The sequence below is a fragment of the Mugil cephalus genome, chromosome 1, assembly GCF_022458985.1.
Source record: "Mugil cephalus isolate CIBA_MC_2020 chromosome 1, CIBA_Mcephalus_1.1, whole genome shotgun sequence".
NCBI classification, from domain to species: Eukaryota; Metazoa; Chordata; class Actinopteri; order Mugiliformes; family Mugilidae; genus Mugil; species Mugil cephalus.
In genome coordinates this window covers 24,020,135-24,042,314 of record NC_061770.1, presented here as the reverse complement: position 1 = coordinate 24,042,314, position 22,180 = coordinate 24,020,135, and the positions used below count along the sequence as shown (strand labels likewise).

The window sequence follows — 22,180 nt, the reverse complement described above, 5'->3', positions numbered from 1 at the left end:
CAAAGTACTTGTAATAGTACTTGTAATATTATGGCATTAGAAAATACCTATAATTCTCTGCAGCTCTGAGAAATTAATGTTAGGCCACTGAAGTGATACACATAATTAGACGTCTTCTACTCACACTTAGTGTACACTGTTCACTGGTCTGCTGACCTAAAACAAAAGGCAGTTGTAAATCTGGAGTACAAGCTCTCTGGACTTCTTCAGTAGGCGACACTGTATCTTCTACACAGCATTTACTCGCTCTCTGTGAACATCCATTACCCCAATGTGCCTCGCTGCTTTTCAGCAGTGCTGAATGCTGACGCCGGGAACATTTAAATGCAAATTACTTTGATTAAAACATTTAGCAAGTGCAGAAAAGTGAACAGGTAATGAACCTGCTCAGCATTAGTGAAGGCCCAGAGGGTTATGACCGCCATTAAAGACCGTAGTCACACAAAAGCCTTCACATACAACTGTCCTCTGGATAAATCTGAAAAAATATTCAGCTAAGCCATTAAATCTAACCGTAACTGCAATAAAGCTAAATCGACTTGTGGATTTTCTCCTCTCATGTCTGTGTCTTATTTATTTCTCTGTGTGCACCAGCTGTTTATCCACTGGAAACACTTCGTATAATGATGAACCAGCTTCATGGTACCTTCACTGCTTGTGTATCTGTACAGTGCCACAGCATTTGCACCCACATTTATGCTTAAAAGTGACTCAAAACATGAGCACTACTAAACACTGAACTAACCTCAACTATAGTGTGCATAGCTGAGTGGCAAAGACAAAGCCACAGCTCTCCAAGAACATAAATGCACACTTGCAGTTTGCTAAACATCATGTGAAAAAGTTGGAAGACTATCTGGGAAACCAGACTGGAATAGTTTAAATAAGAAGTCATGTTGGGGGACAAAAAATAATGCATTCCATGAAACATGGGGGTGGTAATGTCCTTCTTCGGGCCTGTTGTGCTGCCTTTGGGCCAGGACAGCTTGATATCATTGACAAACTAATGAATTCTCAATTATACCAGCAAATTTTAATAGAAAACATCAGAACTTCTGTCCGTGAGCTGAATCTCAAAAGAAATTAGGTCATGCAGCAAGACAACGAGCCCAAGAATATAAGTGGTCCTAGGAAAGAACGGTTAAAAAAGAACAAGATGAATGTTGATGGACGGTCAAGTCAAAGTCCTGACCTTAATCCAGTAGAAATGTGAAAAAACCTACCAACATCTCAGAATTGTTCTGTGGAGTGGGCTATAATTCCTCCAAGCTGCTGTAGACCACTGATCAGCAGTTACCAGAAACATTTAGTTGCTGTTATTACTGTGCAATCAGATACTGAAAACAAGGGTTCACTTACTTTTTCAACTCACAGATATGTACAAATTACTAATTTTCTTGAATAAATAAATGTATAACACTTCTGTTTCATATGTTTGATCGGGTTCTGTTTGCCTACGTTCAGGAAGATAATACCTACTGTTATTTTGAGTAATTTTTAGGCAGAAATGTTGAAAATTCTGAGGGGTGCAAATACTTATATTAACTGTGCAATGTGTTCATTAAATATAGGACCTGCTTGCTGGTAAGCGGCACTTTTTTCTTTTTCCCAGCCCACAGTACTCATAGTGAATATTACATTATTAAGTTTTCAGCTCCCCTGACAGCTTTAATTCCGGCTGCGGTATTAGCTCCCAAAAATATGTCAAATTTAAGAGTCGACTTAATAAGAACATGGTTCTGGAATATGAAATGAAACAGGGAGACATTTACTGAAACTCAAAGAGTAGAGAATACATAAGGGAATTCTCAATATGTGTTCTTGTCAGTATTTGTGGTGCCGAGAAACGTCATCATTTATCAACCAAGTAATGTTCTAATTCAAAGCATATACATCTGACTAAGTACAGAGAGTACCCAGATGTATACTTGCCCTGCCTTTTTTATGGAAGATTCATCTGGAGGTAAATTGTGTGGACCATCAGGTTCACTGCTGTTCCAGTTCCAGAATGACTGTACTGCGTATTCCCGTAATCCAGAGTCTTTCCTTCAGAATCTCTTTTATTCATTTTTAGATGTTTGACAGCTATCTAAATTTTCAGAATTGGTCTGACCACTGGCATGCTGAAACAGACCACAGAACAATTATCAGTATCTGATGGTTCTTCGGTGGAAGTGGTCTCCAGCTACAAATACTTGGGTATTGGGTTTAACACCTGAGTAACGGCCTCAGCTGGAGTAATAACGCTTCCATTGTCATCAAGAAGGCACACCAGCGCCTCTTCTTCCTCAGACAGCTGATACATGCTGGACTTGTTTATTGTGCATTTTTGAAACACAATAATAATAATAAAACTCTCTCAGAATCTTTCTTGTAGTGTGTAAAGTTTCTGTATATACCACTGTTTATAGGACAATGTACACAATAATGTATTCTCTCTAGTCCTACCAGATATCTACATGCCTTTGGGGAGAAAATGTCCTTCACTGTGCAATTTACTGTGCCCCTTGTTTTATGAAACTAGACAATACACTAAAAGAATATCTGACAGGTTAGTCAGGACTTAGAGTGGCTTCAGAGATGGATTACTGTCTACTCCAAGTCCATAAAATCCTAATGTTTGTCTGGGTTATTTGCTTTCTCTCCACCTTAAATTTTTTGACTTTTTTTGTAAACTTTATTTTCTTTCTGCAACTCTCAAAACTCTCAGAACTTGAATCAAATCACGACTCACTGCAGAGAGCTTTAAGCTGGGGCCATTTATTTATCTATCTTTCTAAGACTATATGAATCATCGCAGTTTGAGTGGGGATATTTTGAGAGATTGCCTTGCACTATCTACCAACCTTTTAGCTCTGGGGGACTGAAATGTTTCCATCTATGACACCACTTTAGATGACAAATTGGATTTGGCAGTGTTTCAGTCATGCATGTTAAAACAGACAGCTGCCCTTAAGCGAATTGTGAACTTATTCTATGGCTGTAAATGTAAACGTGTGAAGGCCTGTTTTTAATTTACATCATCAGCTGTTGCACTTGCATCGGATTCAGAAATACATAAATATAATGTATCTGTCCTCGTTCCACTATCCATCCATCTGTCTACTCATCTATCTTTGACAATAAAAGATTTCATTATGGCTCATTTCACAATTGTGATTCGCTCTTATTGTTTGTCTGATTACAGTGTTTAAATCATCATCTGTCACGACCAACTGGCAAACATATTTCTTGTGCTTTATTTGTGGAAGACAAGGCAACTTAGGCAGTTGTCTCCATTAAATCCTCCTATACAAAGCAAACAGCCACTATAACATTACAGTGAAACCATAAAACGCTTTGTTAAGCATAATAAAAATAGAAAAACTCTGTAGTACTTGGTGTCAACTGCTCGGTTGTCAGTAATTAAGCTTTTCCACCATCACATAATATATCAATGTTAACCCTTTATGGGGTGAGGAACCATATTTGGTAACCTCATCACATTTTAAATTGTGTCCCTGTGCCTCTCAGTGAGGTTCAGAAGCATGTGGTTTTTATTCAGTCAATCAGAGAAGATCAAGTAAACAGGTCTAATGTGGTCTACAAGGTCCACCTCTGCATTAGTGATGTTCGATAACACCAATATCCTTTCAGATCCGATACTGAGTAAAGTTCAGAAAGGTATCGGCGATACTGATCTGAAACCGATACCTTGTGTGAATACTCCCTAATTTGTAGAAATCAGAGTAATTTATTTATTGTAAACTCTGAAGTATATAGAGGTATACTCATTTACTATATAGCTGAGCTAATACAACAACGGAAAAACCAAACAGAGACACAATCATACAAAATATGTGAAAATGTTGTTTCAAACACTGAAAAAAGAAATTACAAGTAAAATAATAAGACCATTCAAATAAATTATTGTGTAACTATTAAGAACTGTTATAAAATGAAAATTTGCATCTTAATTGTGACACTGCTCCCCTCTTCTGTCCTCCTCAACATAAATGCCTCGTATTCTTAACTTGAGTTTGTGTTTCACAAGGTTTGTTGTGTTGCCATAACTAAGTAGTTCAGTCACTTTCCACTGTGTTCTTACATTACCTCCAATGACTGAAGTATGGAAAGTATCGATATTTTGATTTGAGAAAGAAATTTATCGTCAGCAGTGATGAGATCTGACTCAAACTGATCAAGTATCTGTGGGATGGTCCACAGAGGACTCTCCCCTCAACCCATAGGACCCAAAGGCCCCCACTAATAGTATTGTGTTACCAGGCACCAGAGGACCCCCTCAGAAGGTCAATGTCCATTCTCTGATGAGTCACAAGAGAGACCTACACAATATTAGAAAGGTGGTCATAATGTCACCAAGAATTACACCGTTTGTTGTCTACAAATTCAGCTCAGCGGTGCACAAATTACTACGTCACAGCTTCTTTTCTGTCCATCCCCACATAAAGCTAAACCCTAGCGAGCTGATTGACCCGGCACATCTTGAGCCGTAATCATCTCTCATCGAACTGACTCTGGACCAACTTTCCCCAACAAAAGTTTTGTGGGCAGGGAAACTTCAGGCTGATTTCCAGGCCACATAATTACAACTGTAGATGAGTGAGGTGGAACACTCTGTTCCGTTTTCTGTTCCGGTGCTTCAAATGGGTTTGGGAGCAGATGCTGTGATTCTAGCACAAAAGTACCGAATAATAATGCGATCTAATTAATCTTGTTCTCGACGTAATGAGTCGTTCTGTTTTTGGGGATCTGGCAGAGTTGCAGCAGCTGTGGGCACCTTCAAACTCCCGGAGGTGCTTCATTTAAGTCTGGAGAAGAGTTATGAACCCCATTTTATACATGCATTTGTTCAGTTATTTCCAGGACTCCTCAGCAACAAGCCTGCACGTTTCTTTTAACGGTCAGGAATCAGCATCATCGTCGTCATAGTAATCGTCAGCAGTGATGAGATCTGACTCAGCTACTGCGTAATCTTTCCATATTTTATTTGGGTTACAACCACAAAGTAAATTATGTTCTCACTTTGTGGCCTGTGCTTCACCTGCTACCAGAGTGGGAGGAGAAGTAAAAGAAACTGTAGGAAGGGCAAGACTCCAGCAGCATTTGTAGACTACGAAAAACAACTTAATTCGATATTGGGGAAGCAAAGAAACACACTGCAAAGGAAATTTGAAATAATCTATGAGGTGTTCCTCTCTTCTGGCTGCCTGTTTGATTGATAGGCCAAGAAACCACTTGATAATAAACCACACTACAAGCCTAACCCACGCACCACATGTGTTCCCTAGCTGGTATATATACTATTGTGGATGTATGTGACTGGTTGTCTGTGAAGGTTCTCAGTCGTCCAGGTCATGGTGTGTCCAAAAGAGCATTTAAGAAAGGCAAGTGGACTTTTCGAGTTTTTTGAGAGGATGTTTGCCACTCATCGGAGTAGCTTTTTCAGTTCTAAGGGACTGGTGGGGAGATGAGAAGACAGATGGTTTGAACGAAGATTAAAGAAAGCGATCTATGTTAGATTGAGGAACCATTCTCTGAACAGAGGAGGTGCACTGAGAAATAATCAATTCACAATACAGTCCTAACTTCTGTCCCCAAGACGTTTCAACCCCATTCAATGACAGGTAAGTAACTAGTCGTTAATGGACACTAGTCGTGCCAGTTTCTGGTCATTAACAGAATCACGTCAAGCAAGTTTCTGATGGGCTACACCCCAAGATGTTCCTCTTTAAACTTCATCCTTCAACTACTCTCCTAGAACTGAAGAAGCTACTCGGATGTGTGACGAAACGTCTTCTCAAAAAACTCTACAAGTCATGTTGCCTTTCTCGGTGTTCCAATTAGTTGGCCTGATGCCACATGACCAAGCCCACCTTGCAGGTGCCTCCTTGGCTTATATGTATATGTGCATGAACATGACAATGTACACTACCGGTCAAAAGTTTTGGAACAGTCTAATATTTCCTTCTTTTTGTATTGAAATGTATGCAGTTTAATGTCTCATTTTACTCTTTAATTATAGAATAAACCAAATAAATAAAAAAGCATGGAATTAATATATAAACTAAAATATATAGTCTAAACTTTGGACTCATCATAGTAACCATCTCTGGCTGATTTAACATGTGAACGCACTTATTTCTTTTTAAAATGGAAATCAAATATTTTTCAGAGTTCTTCCCAACGTTGTTGCAGAAGTTCCCAGAAATGTGTGTCTCTTGTGTGTAGGTGGCTTAGCTTTCACTCTTCTGTCAAGTTCATCAGCTCCATGGGGTTAAAGTCTAGAGATTGGGCCATGGTCCACTCCATGTTTCCATCTAGTTTTTATCCTGAGGTAGTTCTGGTAGAGCTTGGAATAAAGTTTTGGGTCATTATCTTGCTGCAGGATGAAGCTCTGACCAACTATACCAGAGGATACTGATGCAATTGTGAAACTTTTGACCGGTAGTGTACTTCATACATCCTTTGCATCCTTTGTCCTTTGCAGCGTGTTTCTCGATGCCCTTGATGAAGACAACAAGCTGAAATGTATCGGGTCTAATAAAGTAGTTCCATTTACTACACGAACTGAGGATAAAAGCAGATGGGACCAGCCACACATACCGACACATAACTTAAATTAACAAGAATATTGAATAGAATGATGCATGTAACAGAAACCCACGTTCACTATTAACTAAATCCCTAGTGGGCTGCACAACCGGTTTACGTGGATGTGGGTACCCTGGTTATGATCCTCAGCTCAGCGCCTTTAGAGCAAACCACATCCTGTTGGTAGGAGACAGTATACAAGTTGAACGAGTTTAAATTCCAGACACGTCAGGTCTAAAGCAGCTGCGCATACGAGTGTACAAACATCACAAGCATAAAATAACATGCAGTAATCAGTTACTGGGAAACAGAATGATCAAAACCTCTTCCATATACAGTAAATCCGCTGCTTTCATTGCGTATTAAGTGAATATTCAACCTAACGTGGCATGATTAGTACTTAAACCGGACAGCAAAACATCTCTATTTAAAATATTGTATTAGAAAAACTAGAAGGAACCTCACACCATGTCAGTTATGCTCCTTAATGCCTCGGTTGGGTAGAGAGGCACGTCGGATGTCGGCTGTTTAATGTTCTGCGGCCGAGCAGCTAATAAGCTGTCTAGCTTTCAAACTGACTGGTGAATATTTGCTCTGTGGCTCAAGCAGGAACTCTAACATAGGTTGTTGCTGCTGTTTTTCTGTGTCATTGTACCCGCTCTGTCTGTGATGCAGCTCTGCCCTGACTGTTTTTTAAGCAATGCTGGACAATGCAGACAGTTCCAGTTGGATTCAGGTGGGTGTCTACTGTAACTACAGGGAGGAGTCATTGATGCTGAGCTCTGACCATCAGCCCAATTTGTGCAGCAGCTCACCAGGAAAGCTTCAAATGCTCCATCTGCCCTAGAGTCCTGCCTGAAAAGCAGCAACGTAACCACTAACTTCACAGCCGCCTCTTACCTTGATCCACATCATACTCCTCCATGGTGCTGACGAAGTGAGGTCTGGAGTAGAAGTTGTGGGGCCCCGGCTGCTGGAGGCCCCCCAGGCTGAACAGGCTTCGCTCATTCGTGGCGCAGCAGGAAAAGGCCCTCCGGCTGGGGATGCAGGGGTAACGCGTCCAGCTCTTCATGTCCAGGTCGAAAGCCTCCAGCGCCGTCACGGGCATCTTTCCCTGACGACCACCTGGGGGAGAAAAATCATACAAGATGTTATGGAACAGCATGGTGCGCCAACAAAACCACAAAGACGTTGTGTCTGCATGTATCCGATCACCAGGAAAATTTACCCAGAAAAGGAAAAGCCGAGGACAAATACACATTTTCAGCGCGACTCTCTCTATGTTTGTTCTTGTATCCATTTCCTGGTTTATTGCTTTCTAATCCCCTATCCCTGTCACATAGTTTCTTTGGCATTCATGTGGAAGTCTGGCACTGTGCAGACCAGCGCCGGGACCACATTTCATTTCGGGGCTGAAAGCAAAGCACAGCAGCAGGGTGCTCCTGTGGGAACGCTTCTGAGCTGTTTACTTCCACAAATCATAACCTTGTAGAGTAAAACTACAAGGGAGGAAGGCTGAGAGACAGCTGGCAGCGAGGATTTGAGCAACACGGATAGGGGAGGAGAGGTCGAGGGCAGCGCCGGACGATGTCGGCGCAGGCGGGGAACGAGGAGGGAAGCAAAATCCAGAAAGAAGGGAGCGAGGACAAGCAAACGGGACTGAAATTGTGGGAAGACGCAACGCGGGGAGGGGAGGAGAATGTGGAGGAGGGAGAGGAGAAAGTGGAAGAGGGCGAGCTGAGTGGGCAGGGAGGCATGGAGATCGATGGCAGCAGCGAGACAAAGAGTCGAACTGAGTGGGAAGCATTTGGTGTGAGATAGAAAGAGAAAGGATTGAGCTGAAAGGTCTGGTGATTGCAGTAGAATGGACTGCGTGTGATTTTCTGTGAGCTTGGATATTGCATATTTAGTTTGAGTGTTGCCTCAATGCAGTCAGAAAGTGTTTGACAGCGGTAAAATAAAAATAGGGGTCCATGCTGCTGCTGCTGCTGCTGCACCGCCAGCAGTAATAGGACGCTGATTCTGACTGACCATCCTTAAACTTAATCTTCTTTAGAGTTTAAATCATTGTTCAGTGTCAGTACTCATCTCCTTCTGGTTGTTTCCTTAGCCTGGTGCCAAAGAGCTAGTCACGGCTGATGAACTACCTGCACAACTACTGATACATTCATGGTGAATTTTATTTAACCTCCTGAGACCCTGCGTCCCCATATAGGGACGTTAATTTTGAGGTATGTAGCAGCTTATTCTGCTTCATTTAAACTTTTAGCCCCTTAACTAGACATTAGTTATGTAAAAACATGACAGCAGTCATTTCAGTGGATTCATTTTACAGCTGATCACCTAACAAAAGTGGACAAGATTCACTGTCAGTGAGTGTCACGGGTAAGTGGGGGTTCCTATGGATCTTTGGGGCTCGTTGGATGAGACTGTTCGTGTAGATCTTGTCCAAATGTGGAAGTAGAGAGCTTTTTCCAAAGGGTGAGGTTAAAGAGCAACATTAGCAGGTTTGTGCTGGCTTTCAGGTTATTTTAAATATTGTTGTTGCTCAAATACAGATGACTGTGTTTGGTGCTAAATGCTAACATGCTAACATGCTAAACTGTGATGTAACATATATTACACTACAGAATCGTCTGAGCGTGTGATCAGGACATGAGAAGTCATGTACATAAAATGCACATCTGAAACAATAGAATATAAGTAAGATAAGACAAAGCTTTAGGTCTTTAGAAATCACCTGTGGAGCAGATTTATTTTCTTCTTCTTTACCTTAGTTTACAAAATCGTGCAAGAAATAAGAGAAATCACAGTGAAGATTGTAGCAAACCAAGCAGTGGCTGCTAATGAAAGCGTTCTAGCCCGTTTTCTATTCATGCATCTATTGTTTTCCATATGTCATATGTAGAAAAGCAGCTCCATACTGAAAGGAAATCTCCCTCTCTATTTGACGTCTATACAAAAAAAAATAAATAAACGCTTTCCTTGTTGTTTTTTTTAAAGAATTATTTTCCCTCCTGGACGGAACCTCTGTGGCAAGTGGTTAAAATTTCCATGACTGTTTTGTTACTGCTGTTTTTCCATAAGCTCTTCCCGCCGCGCGCCAAGAAACAAGAACAAGAGCTGGATGCCGCCCAACATGCCGCCCAAGAAAGAGAGCGAGCTGCCTTCTGTGTAATGGTTTGTGTACTTACACGGAGTAATGCATCGATTTTACAATCATTTACCAGCTGTTGCTGCTGTATGTGAGGTTATCGTTGCAGATGTAGGTGTAAGATTCTGGCTGGTGACTGTTTCTCAGTTTTTGTGGAGTCTGGTGCGAATATAAAATATCAGTAGTGTTTGCAAAGCAGCATGTGCACTGATTTACAACCCTGACATTGTCGCATGATCCTTTAACTCACACTGTGACACACACAGACACACACACACACACACAAGACTTATGAAGCAGCATGAAGCCTGATGAGTGGCGTCCCGTTCCGTAACGTATGGCCGCTGTTGACGGGGAACATGAGCAGAATTTAAATCAAAGGGGGTCCAGACCCCCCCCCTCCCCGAGGGGAGCGGCAGCTGAAGGAGCAGCGTGAATGCAGAAGGTAAGGTAAACTTTTCAAGTGCAGCAGGCGTGCAGAGATTGCATCACGCTAAATGACTGCGAGGGATCCAGAGAGACTCTGAGAAAGAAAGACAACCTGTCATGTCATGTTGCATTTTTTATCTTATTTTTGCAGGCGATTTGTTTTATGTTAATTAAACCCAGGGGAGATTCTAAGGTCAGAGCTTTAAGGGTTAAAGCTTTAATGCCAATCCACTGTGTCGCAAAGCTGTCATTTGGTTTAAAAGGCAAAGACAAAGAAGTTGCATTTAAATGAGAAGATGTACGGAAGCCCTAAGAGGCCATGTTTTCACGTATTAGTTTTTTTCTGTTTTCTTGAGATCTTGAGTTAATTATTTTTTTTTATTTTAGTTTTAGTTTGATTTTATTTATTTATCTGTCTAATTTTATGTTCTTAGATCTATTTCCAGGGTTTTTTAAGGTGTCGTTTTTATTCAGCCTCTGGTGTTTCTTCACCTACGACAGCGTTTCCACAGTTCGTGCTCCTGCTCTAATGAATCTTGTTTTATTTGCTCTACATAATGAATTTTTGAAGTCGTGTGTCTGTCTGTGCATGTGTGGGTCTGTGTCTGTGCAGGAGGAGGGGGTTGGAGGGTACATGTGGGATTATTCTATACAGCACTTAGTGCTACTTTTTGTATGAAAAGCGCTGATTGATTGATTGATTATTATTAAACAAAGTTTTTGATTTCATGAGATCTCGATATAATAAATTCGAGAGAGTTGCTGACTGATGGATGCCCTTAACACTATGATTTAGTAAAATAATAGCCTAATGTGATAAGTCTTCTGTAAGATGAGCTTTAATATTTGCTAGATAATGATTAAGTTTCTGGAGATGTTGAGAAAACAAAGCTTTGTTTTCCTAATAACTCATTATCACAGAAAACGGCGGAAATAATATGTATAAATTCACGGCTGCTTAGGGCTTCTGTAAAGATGAGGTAGGAACAATAATTATGAAACAATTAAGAGACAACATGAATCTATCCTTTGTCTCTCATTTTGGACTGAACAGACCCTGCAGAATCTGTCCTTGTTAAAATATTATGTTTAAACCACATATTTTTTATGTTTGTGCTGATTTATTCTCGTCATCTTATCACTGACTACAGGGCTCGGCGAATCCATCTGAATATCGATAGTATCAATACCAAGGCCAGTATCGATATACGGTCGATACTAGCGTGATGAGATCGTTACTTTTTGTTAATTACTCCTCACAGAGTTAATTTGAGTGAAGCTTTTCTCCAAGTCTGTGGGCGTCAGGAGCTTCTCCATCTCCACCCGTAGTAAAAGGTTGGATATGGACAGAGTTTGATACTTAAATCCTAGAATCACAGCAGCATCGCACAACTGGAACTGATGCTGTTATTGAAATGAGCCAACATTTCCCTCTCTGAGCAATTTATATATTTATTATTACATTATTGTTTTTGTTTACTTATTCTGCTCAACATATTTCATATTTTTGTTCCTTTAACAAAAACAAAAACAATTGTGTGTAGTAAAAGAGGAATAATTCAATTTTTATACTTTTAAATGGTTTTATATTGTAATTAGTTACAATATAAAACGTTGGTAACATTGGTATGATATTGGCATCGGCGATACTAGCTTCGTATTTACTTGGTATTGGATCGATACCACAATCCCCTGTATCGCTCACCTCTAACAGACAAACCAAAAGAAATAGAAACATTTCTTCAGCTCTTATTTTTAAGGAACAAAGTTTACCTCTAAGAATGGGCTACACACACCTACAGTTAAACCCCGAGAAGAACCACCTTCCCCTCTTCTTTGCACCATCTTTAACCATTTCTATACGTAGCTGTGTAAAAGTTCTACACACAGAATGCGCTTCATGCGGTTTGCTCTTTATACACAACGCCAGGATATCACTTAGGGATTTCCAGTTACGTAAGAGCATGAATATCGCACGATTCCATCAGCATCTCACTCACTCATGCGCCGGTGAGTAATGTCATGTAATGTGATTAAACCTTCCCCGTGTTGTGACCATGCGATCCCTCGCTCTCAGCAGACTGTAACCACGCGTCAACGGGCAATAAGAGCCACCATGAGAGACACAATGAAAGAAAATGTAATTACAGATGGAAAGTGCCTGAAAGACGGCCGCGTTCAGACACTTCTTTCTTTCTCCCACAGGGCAGCTTTTAACTCAGTCCTTCTGATCAATATTGCACGAAAACCCTGGGACTCCTCGGACCTGAGATATATATATTTTTTTGCTCTTTCATCAGTCCCTTTTTTACAGCTGTAGGACTGCCAGGCAGATCAAGCCGGAGCTAAACGTTACAGCACATCCCCAGACGCACGACTCTGCGGGTGAGTGTGGAAAAAAAAAAAAAAAAAAAAAGACATGACATTCACAACTTTCTGCTTTTGCTCCTCTTATATTCCCTGATCTAACTGATGGAGTCGACTAAAGGTTTAAAATAGGCTCAAATCCGTCACCAGCCACTCGTGCCCTGGAAGAAGTTACTGACTCTACAGAAATCTCTACACTCAGCGCTGGTGTTGTCAGACGGAGAGGTGGATGTGCAGGAATGAAGAGGCAGGTGAACTGGAAAGGCTGTTGTAGGTGACGTTAACATTAGCTGCATTAGAACTAAGGAAAAGCCTGGTCAGTGTGTGCTGCTGAGTGTTGCTGCAGTTGTCATGGCGACACAGCACCGTTTCTATGATAGAGAAATCTTTTTAATTTTAGCTCGAAGACTTTTCTTTTTTTAAATTATGAGCTCTAGCCACTGATTTCCTTTACGATGCGATACTGAGTAAAATTCAGACTGGTATCGGTGATACCGATTCGATACCGATACTTTGTGTAAATAACACACTAATGTGTCTGGTAAAGTATTTCATAGCTTCGTAAAGAATACAAGAACACAAGAATACATCAGAGTGATTTACTTATTTAGATTAAACTCTTAAGTAAATTGAGGTAGTGGCCTCATTTACTATATAGTCGAGTTAATACAACAACAGAAGAGGACACAGTCATAATAAAAAATATGTGAAAATTATTTTTAAACACTGAAAAAAGAAATGAGCAGAATAATAAGACCATTAAAATAAATTATTATTTAAATATTAAGGACTACTATAAAATGAAAATCTTAACTGTGACCCTGTTCTCTCCTCTTCTGTCCTCCTCATCATAAATGTCTCGTATTCTGTGTTGTGGTTTAACCTGAGTTTGTGTTTCACAAGGTTTGTTGTGTTGCCACAACTTAATAGTTTAGTTACTTTCCACTGTGTTTCTAAATTACCTCCAATGAGTGAAGTATCCAAAGTATCGATATTTTGATTTGAGAAACCGATTTTAGGGCATAAACACCTGGTATCGGAAGTATCGATATTTCAGTATCTATCTGCATATCACTAATCTCGGGGCTCAAACAGAGATAAACCGGAGAAAACCCACACAGACACAGGGAGAACATGCAAACTCCACACACAAAGGCCCCAGTCGGCAGGGAAGCAGTCGTCGTAAATCCCTTCCATTTGTTTTCAATGACTGACTGTGGATTATTTGTGGCTTCCAAACTCTTAAAGAGATGATTTTGGAACCTTTTCCAACCCTCAAAAAGCTCTTTTGTCCGTTGCCATCATAAACTCCCACAAGCGTGTTGTGAAGATCACGCTGAGACCTACCTCAGTTTTGTTTTTATCTCCCATTTATTATTTTCATTCTGATGGGTCACAGTTTCTTATTCTCTAAATTTTGTTGTTTCATCAGTTCTCTTTCGTACAGATGAGTTTAGTCTCCATTGAGACGCCTCCACTTATTTCATATGATCTTACTCTGCAAACGGTCACAAACTCCCATTTCTCTAAGCAGCTCTGTCTGGTTTTCTTGCTCAGCTTTAGTTTGTAAGTGGGTTTAATCTTAAATCGACCTGAGTCTCATCACATCCACTGGAAACATTTCTAAACAGATGGTCTGTAATTTAACATCTAATTCCAGAAGTGCACCTCACAGATATGTGATATCCACTCATTTTCTTGAACAAACAAATAAAGAAGCATAATATTCCTATTTTATTTGTTAAATTGGATTTTCTTACATTTAGGATGGATTTTCATGCAGAAATGTAGAAAATTCTGAGGGGCGCCAGTAGTTTTACTTTAATGTGATGAATGAAAAATCAGAGTTCAACAAAAGGTGATACAACATGAATTAGTCCATTAAAAACCATCTAGAGATCCAAAAAGAAGTCACATCTCAGAGATGAACATGATGAAATAACCAGTGCTCACATTCAGTTTATCTTTTTTTGGATTCATTTTGTTGGATCATCTTTAGTTCCACTTCATGTGGATTTAGTGACATTTTGTTCTATGAAGTTCCAATAAACTGACTTTTGGTATCGGCCTCTTTCCTGTGCAGGTCTCGCATTTGATTCCTATCGATCTTTAACTAAACTGCAAATTTCACACACACACATTATTTGGTAGAGTGTTAACGAATGTTTTCAGCTGTTACGATCTTTATCTGATGTTCTGAAAGGTAAAAATATAATGAATAATATAATGAGTGTCCTACCCATCATGTAGATTTTGTTTCCTCGTACGAAAGGCGTGGCTCCGTACCGCGGCGTGGGCATGGAGGTCAGTGGCTGCCATTGGTCCTTCTCCGCGTCGTACACCCTGACCAGGGCCTGGGGCGCTGTGTCTGCTCCCATACCCCCCAGAGCGTACACCTTCCCGTCTGCAGAGACACACACACAGCGGACACATAGAGCATATTAACAGCTTTTCGAAACCTTTTCACCACTGACGCTTTTAACCCTTACGCCCTCCACAAATTTAGTTCTCTCTGGACACCTGCCACTGCCATAAAATCCTCATACGTCAATATTTTTTTATGCTTTTTTTCCATAAATCACTTAAACAACTTCAGACGTGCCCAAAACTACCCAAATTTCAATAACTTTCAGAACCAAGAAGATGCTCTTTATCAACAATGAAATGATGAGTTTGGCTACACATTGTCTCGACCTACAACGGGAAAATGGTTGAATCTGATCAAATACAGTAAAAATGCCAAATATCACTATCTTTCTTCTAAATGAAATGATTACATTGCCTAATGCATGGTTCTATACTGGAATGACAGCCAGATTAAAATATGTAGTTATAATGGAAGTCAATGGGGCATATTTGGCCATGAAGGTGTCCAGAGGGAGTATCTGACACTACATAAAAAATACAACCTACTGTTTGTTGTATGGAAAATAATTCGGTTTTTGTGTTGTTGTTTTTTGTATATATATATATATGTAAAAAAAGTATTTTCAGACTGGTATTTAAAGGGTTAAAATCCTGAAACTTAGTGAAATTTTAATAGTTTTGAGCAGGTCTGAAGTTTTTTAAGTTATTTATGTGGAAAAAAACATTAAAAAAATATGGATGTATGAGGATTTAATGGCTGTTTTTTGCACATGTACATTTTTGCATTTTTACAACAGTGTCCAGAGGGTGCAAAATTCATCAGTATGAATGACATGTGCAAGTAAAGGCACTGGATTTCAAAAATTTGGCTAAACAGAAGAGTTCCTAACAAAAAAAAAAGAGTTGAAAAAAAAAAAGTTGAAAAAACGGTGCAACGGTTAATGGAATAATCTGGCCAACAAATTTGTTTTCAGGTCAATATGAGTCGAACCAAGGTGAAATATTCCCAGCATCTGTACAAACTGCTGGGGAAAGTAATGCACTGCTCCTTGTGGTTTATCTGTCTCCAGTCATCCAAGTAATCAGCAGTATTTATGCCTCGTGCTGGAGCAGAATGCCTGAATGACTTTCTCCCAAGGACACATGCAAACATTCAAACTACTGCAGTGTCATTAGAACACACACAGAAACAAGGGAAAGGCGAGAGGAAAAGTGCTGAGCAAGCGAACACATGCTCCTGCTGCAACTCTGCAGGCGGAGGAGAAAAAAAAAGAGAAGAGGGAAGGAGAGACATCAACCGCACACACAGCACCACCCTGCTCCCCTCATCAGGCTGGAAACCTCCACACTCTGCTGCATTATCTCGTGACGCGAACCGAAGGATCCGAGTCCTCGGCAGCAGGCAAAAGACGGGCGCACGCCGCGGCCTCCTAGATTAAAAGCTCATTAGCGCTCGAAAAGTTGTGACAACCTAAATGTGACGGAGCAGAGGGGAACTGAGAGACACGCAGGGAGTGATGGCGTCTAGATAGAGAGGGAGAGGGTCTCGGTCTACCAGACAGATGACGGATCCGCAGAGCTGTGAGTTAAGCTGTGAAACATAAAGCAATAATAAATCTGTCACTGGCAATACAGTGATCCTCACACAGTTCAGCAGTTATGAGTGAGTAAATCCAATTGATGCTGCCGTACATAAAATGAATAACGCAGCGGGGACGCTTTCATCGAGCATGTGAAGAGACAGTGAAGGGCAGGAATGGAGGAACGACATGTATTTATATTTGTATTTATATTATTAGGGCTCTCAATAGATCAAACCATAGGTCTTCAACAGTGGGTCCGCAACCACTAGGGGTCTGTGGAGGTACTGCATGGGGGGAGGGGGCGGTTGCAAAGTCAAAGTCTTTGGTTGATTAGACATTTCTTATATATATATTTTTTTTTTATTTTACCCTACAATTTAATTTTTTTTTAATCAATTTAAATGTATTTCTTTTAGTTTTTATCGCTCTTATTAACATCTCTGCTCCTTTTGTTTCATCTGTTACAGTTTTTGCAAAATAAAAATAATATTTTTGAAATTTCAATAAGTACAATTGCGCTTTGTAGGTGTTTTGTGAATGAGCTGTGACTCTAGTGAAACCTCGTCTCAATAAAGCCTTTTACGTTATCAGTTTTTTATTGCAATATTTAGGTTTTGTGTGCAGAGAAACGCAGCAACTGACAGGAAACGTGGATAAATTACATCTTGTCAAGAAAACCATTAACAAGATTAAACTTGTTGTTCAAATGTGTTGTTTTCTTTCTTTATTTACTGCCTCCCTACTGCAGGAAAAAAATATTTACTACCACTGCACTTTAGATTCTGCTTCCTTTCCACGGCGTTACTGCTGCTTTCATCACAACCTTGTTTTTCAAACTAAAATGTGTGCAATTAAAAAGAATTAAATTAAAGGTATTAGCACAAGAGGCCTGAGTTTCAGCTATGATACTGAACTTTCTCCACTCTAGTTGGTGCCATGATCACCAACACTGCACTAGTGTAACTGCAAAGGGCCATTAAAGTTCCTGAGCATCATGCAGTTCAGTTTTTTTTAAACCACCAGAATATAATAACCTTTAATATATACATGTTTTGTTTTAAGATTCAGAGTTTTTTTGAGACTTCAGTGAACTGAAGTGAATTTTAAAACACATAACGTATTGAATCTAGTTTCATTTATTTAACGTGTTCAAACTTGAAGCCAGTTGCGCGCAGCTGTTTGAACATTCAGACTCGCTGAACTTGCCAAGTTCTAACATAATGTGTCGAGAGGGAAATAAAAGCCTAATGAATACTGCAGCGTCATTCTAATAAAACACAGAGAAACAAGGGAAAGGGAGCGGAAACAAGTCGGGTAGTATTTCACATGCAGGATGCGTAAACCAGTCCAACGCAGTACAAAGACCAAACTGCTTTTCTTTGTGCGTTCGCACTTGCAGAATCCTCTTTGTCACAGCAGTGTGACAAGCATTTCTTTTACAATGAACTGGAAAATTGTTTTTACTGGGTTTAAAAAAGTTAAATATACAAGCCTAAAGGATGTCTAAAACTTTGCTTTTAAATGTGCTCTCTGGTGGAACTTTGGGTTTTATCAGGCAATAAATCAAAGATGCAGCATGCTGCAGGGATATGATCCTTCACCAGACGCTGGGGCAAAAACATTCTGGGAAAAAGATGGAGAACTCAACCACTCTTGTAGCATTTTGTATAAATAAAACGGAATAATGTGAAGTGCACCACTTTAATTTGCAATACTCGGGGAAATAAAAAGAAATTCTTCGAACCATCACACCCCAATCCTTCACTTGCCTCCCTCCTCCCGCACGACGCCAAAAACTGATTGTTCCAAAACTCGACTTGTACCCTAATGAAATAAACCACATTCCATTGTACTCGGCTGATGAATGGGTGCAACAGAGAGTGCTAACGCATAACAATCAAGATAAATCACTGCAGAGGAAACACAAATTCAGATTTGTGAAACTAAAAAGCGGCAAATATGGAATGAAAGTGGTGTTTTAATGAAGCGACAAAAAGAGCAGTTGTAAAGAGCTCGATGTAGTGCTGCAAAGAAACTTTCCCCAAAGGAAATTTTTGAGGCACAGTCCAGCGTTTCCACCAGGCCTTAATTAATGTCCAGGGCCGGTACTTTCGTTCTGACTGTGTGCAGGACATAGAGGAGCAGGGCTACATTTATACCCAGAGCGTTCAACTGGACTTTAACTAGGTCTGGTTGATAGCTTTTATTTTGCACACTGTGCTTTACCTCATTGTCCCAGATGTATATATTGTATCTCATGTTCAGTCATTGTTTAAACTGTATAAATTTTCTCCAATGTGTTCATCCTATATTACTTAGCTTTTTAACTGAGCCTTTCCACTCAGACGTGTATCCCTGACACCAGCTCTGTGTGCCCTAAATTAGATATATAAAGTTTTCTGTATCTGAATCTTAGTCAGTGATTGGTCAAGTACGCTCTCCTTTTCAGTAGGAATGTCATCAAAGCAAAAGCTGCAGCTACAGACGTGATGTTCTGTTGGTCATTTGTAGGTCAAACACAACAGGACGGAGATTTTACGCCTACGAGATTTTACGGTTGGAGATGTCTGGTCCTGGGCTTTGGTCGTGGTGTATGAACTCTGCCTCCTTTCCACAGCGTTACTGCTGCTTTCATCACAACCTTGTTTTCCAAACTAAAACGTGTGCAATTAAAAAGAATTAAAGTGGCTTTAAAAGAAGTCTACGTTATTAGCACGAGAGGCCTGAGTTTCAGCTGATACTGAACTTTCTCCACTCTAGTTGGTGCCATGATCACCAACACTGCACTAGTGTAACTGCAAAGGGCCATTAAAGTTCCTGAGCATCATGCAGTTCAGTTTTTTTAAACCACCAGAATATAATAACCTAGGTTGGAGAAGTCTGGCCCTGGGCTTTGGTCGTGGTGTATGAACTCGAAACTCAATGCACTCTTTAACTATTTCTTATGTTTACCCAAAGCTCATGGGCAAAGGGGAGCACATCTTCAGCTTTGAAAAAAAAAAAACAGTAGTCATGGTAACCATACAAATCCATAAAATAAACAATATCGATAAATGTATTTAGTTTCTGTTCGGTAAAAGTTGCTAAAAACTTTTCAGATCAAAACCACAGGCCGTGTAAAGATGCTCTAAAGTGAAGCCAAAGCTAGTAGAGCTCCCCCTAGTGGCTGGCTGCAGTATACATCATATGCTCCACCCCCTCCATGTTAACGGATGGGACCTGAGTCAAAGTAAAACACCAAGGTAGATGTCAAATCTTTTTTCTATGGTTTAATTAATATAATGTTGATGCATGTTCGAGTGTCATCATGGACTACCAGTTTCCATGCCAACCGCTCCATGAAGCAGTCGCATAGGGTGATGAGATGAGGTAAAACAATAATAATAATTATAGGTACGGCGTATTGTTCAACATTTCTTTGTAACTGGTGGAGGTAGAGCAGAGCGTAATGTCAGACTCAGGCTCCAAACCTGTATCCTCTGGAAAACAGCGTCAGTTTGGGCAACGCAAGGAACTGGCAACACATTGTCCATATTCATAGACATTCTAGAGTTAGACGACTCTATAGTTAGAAAAAAATGAACTAACACCAGATGTCAGGACTGATACTGAAGTGCAATTCTGTATACAGAAATTCTGGCAGTATGACATGATGAGTATCCAACCAATTTTTTACCGACTGCGGATGCTGGACACCCACGCTTTAACCTCTGACCTGCAGCATCTCCCTGTTACTGTATGTGTGTGTGTGTGTGTGTGTGTGTGTGTGCGTGTGTGTGCGTGTCAGCGCCTGCAGCCGCCGTCTAATCATGTGCAATCTCCTCTAATTAAAGAAACCTGCTCTATTCTCTGCCCGTCACCCCGGGAGACTCCATGGCAACCGCAGCGTGACCTGCAGGCCGCTATTATGGGGTGGCCCGCACGGCGAAATACGTCGACTTTCAAAGCCAGGCCGTTGAGTCAGTGCCTCGAGCAAAGGCGACAAAAAATAATAATAAAAAAAAAAAAAAATCAGAATGAGACGCAAAAGCTGTGAAAGCATGTCAGCGGCGGCAGACACGGTGGATGCATGTGACTTATTCCAGATTAGTCATATTTTTGTACTAACTCCGTCTTCTGCCTTGATTCCTCCCACAGCACAACATCTTTCATCATCCCCCGTCTGTGTCCCCTCTCTTGAAGATATCATTTTCTTTCTTTCGTGTATTTTTTTTTTTTTTGCCTGCTCTTTTAATGTCTACTTTTACTTCACTTTCATCCTTTTCTATCCCTCCCGTTTCTGGCATTTGGCTCAACCGACTGCCTCATCCCTTTTTCCTCTTGCCAGTCATTTTATCCTCCTCCTCCTCTCTTCTTTGTTTCAGTACTTCTCATCCATTTGCCTCCCCCTTAACGGAGGACTCATCCCGGCAATGGAAGCAGCACAGAGAGATCAAAACGACAGAAAACCGTTACATTTGATCCAACGTTCCTTTAAGTAGATTTTTCAAATGACCAGTGATCAGAGAATAATCTGCGTCATTTAAGCGTAATGTTCTGTGTTATGAATGAAATCATATCTCTGTCCTTCAAAGGCAAAGAGCCGGTTGGAAATGTTTTTTAGTCAATCATCTTCTAATCCAGCAGAGAAATATTTATTTGTTATTATTTATTCATTTACCTACCTCATCCCCTACATTGCCAGAACATTGTATGAGAACATAAAGGTTGCTATATAAGTTTTATGTAACGTCTGTGGCAATAATTCATAAACCCCAACAGTCAAACAGCATAACATTAAGTATTTTCATCCGTTTTTTCCTCAACCTAGCTGTTTCTGCCTCAGGCTGCATAGGATTTTCGTTTGCATTTCTACCATTAATATTCAAACAGAAACACAATACACAGCCTATATTTGCGATTTAAATGAAGCGACGCAATCACATGAACTTTACAAGGGTCAAAACGAGGTGGCGGGTGATAAGATCTGCTGAGATTAGATTTAGCAAGAGTTTAGCTGTTGTTGTTTAATTGGCTGAATATTCTTGAACTAAAGATCAGAACAGCTGGTGGAGGCTCGTCAAGACCATCTCAGCATGTCAGTTTTGACATACGTCTAAACAGAGAAAATATAAGTACATTCATAAGGGTTCATATCTAGTTCTTCAGTAATCCTACTCCTCTTAACAGTCACATTCTGGGCCTGTTCAAAGTACAGTTGTGAACCATTGGCAGTTTATCTTGTGGACTATGGATAGATTCTGAACCTTGAAAATGAAGCCCAAAACTGGGCGGAGCCTGCGCTCGCCATGTTGAATGAGCTGTACTCCACGCCCACACTCGGATACTGCAAATATGGACATGAGGGTTCTGTTGGGGCGGAGTTTAAGCAGCCTGAACATTGAGACCCGCCCACCCAACTCTCTGCTACCTGTCACTCAAAGTGTGAACGGCCTTAATTATGCAGAATTTTTAAACCTTAATAAAAGATAAATGAATGAGCCCATCATTGTCATGAATAGTGGAATAAACTATGTTTTTTTGTACCAGGCTGTAAACATGTTTAATATCGCTGTAAAGTTGGGCTTTTTAACATGGACGTCTATGGGGATTTGCCTCAAGTGGCCACTGGATGAACTGCAGTTTTTGTCACTTTGGCATTGGCTTCAGGAGATGCAGAGATTGTATTTAAGGGATCTGATCTCAG

The 22,180-nt window shown here is 40.4% G+C and overlaps 1 protein-coding gene across 2 annotated transcripts in view; it reads right to left on the bottom strand.

The window, feature by feature from the left end:
• The window catches only part of LOC125024016 (kelch domain-containing protein 8B-like), a 180,427-nt gene that overhangs the window by 46,213 nt on the left and 112,034 nt on the right, over window positions 1-22,180 (bottom strand). For both annotated transcript variants that reach the window (XM_047611648.1, XM_047611639.1), the window contains 2 exons: window positions 14,784-14,948; window positions 7,495-7,719 (listed from right to left, as the gene is read on the bottom strand). In XM_047611648.1, the coding sequence (XP_047467604.1) occupies window positions 7,495-7,719; window positions 14,784-14,948 (390 nt within the window). The remainder of the gene's footprint in view (window positions 1-7,494; window positions 7,720-14,783; window positions 14,949-22,180) is intronic.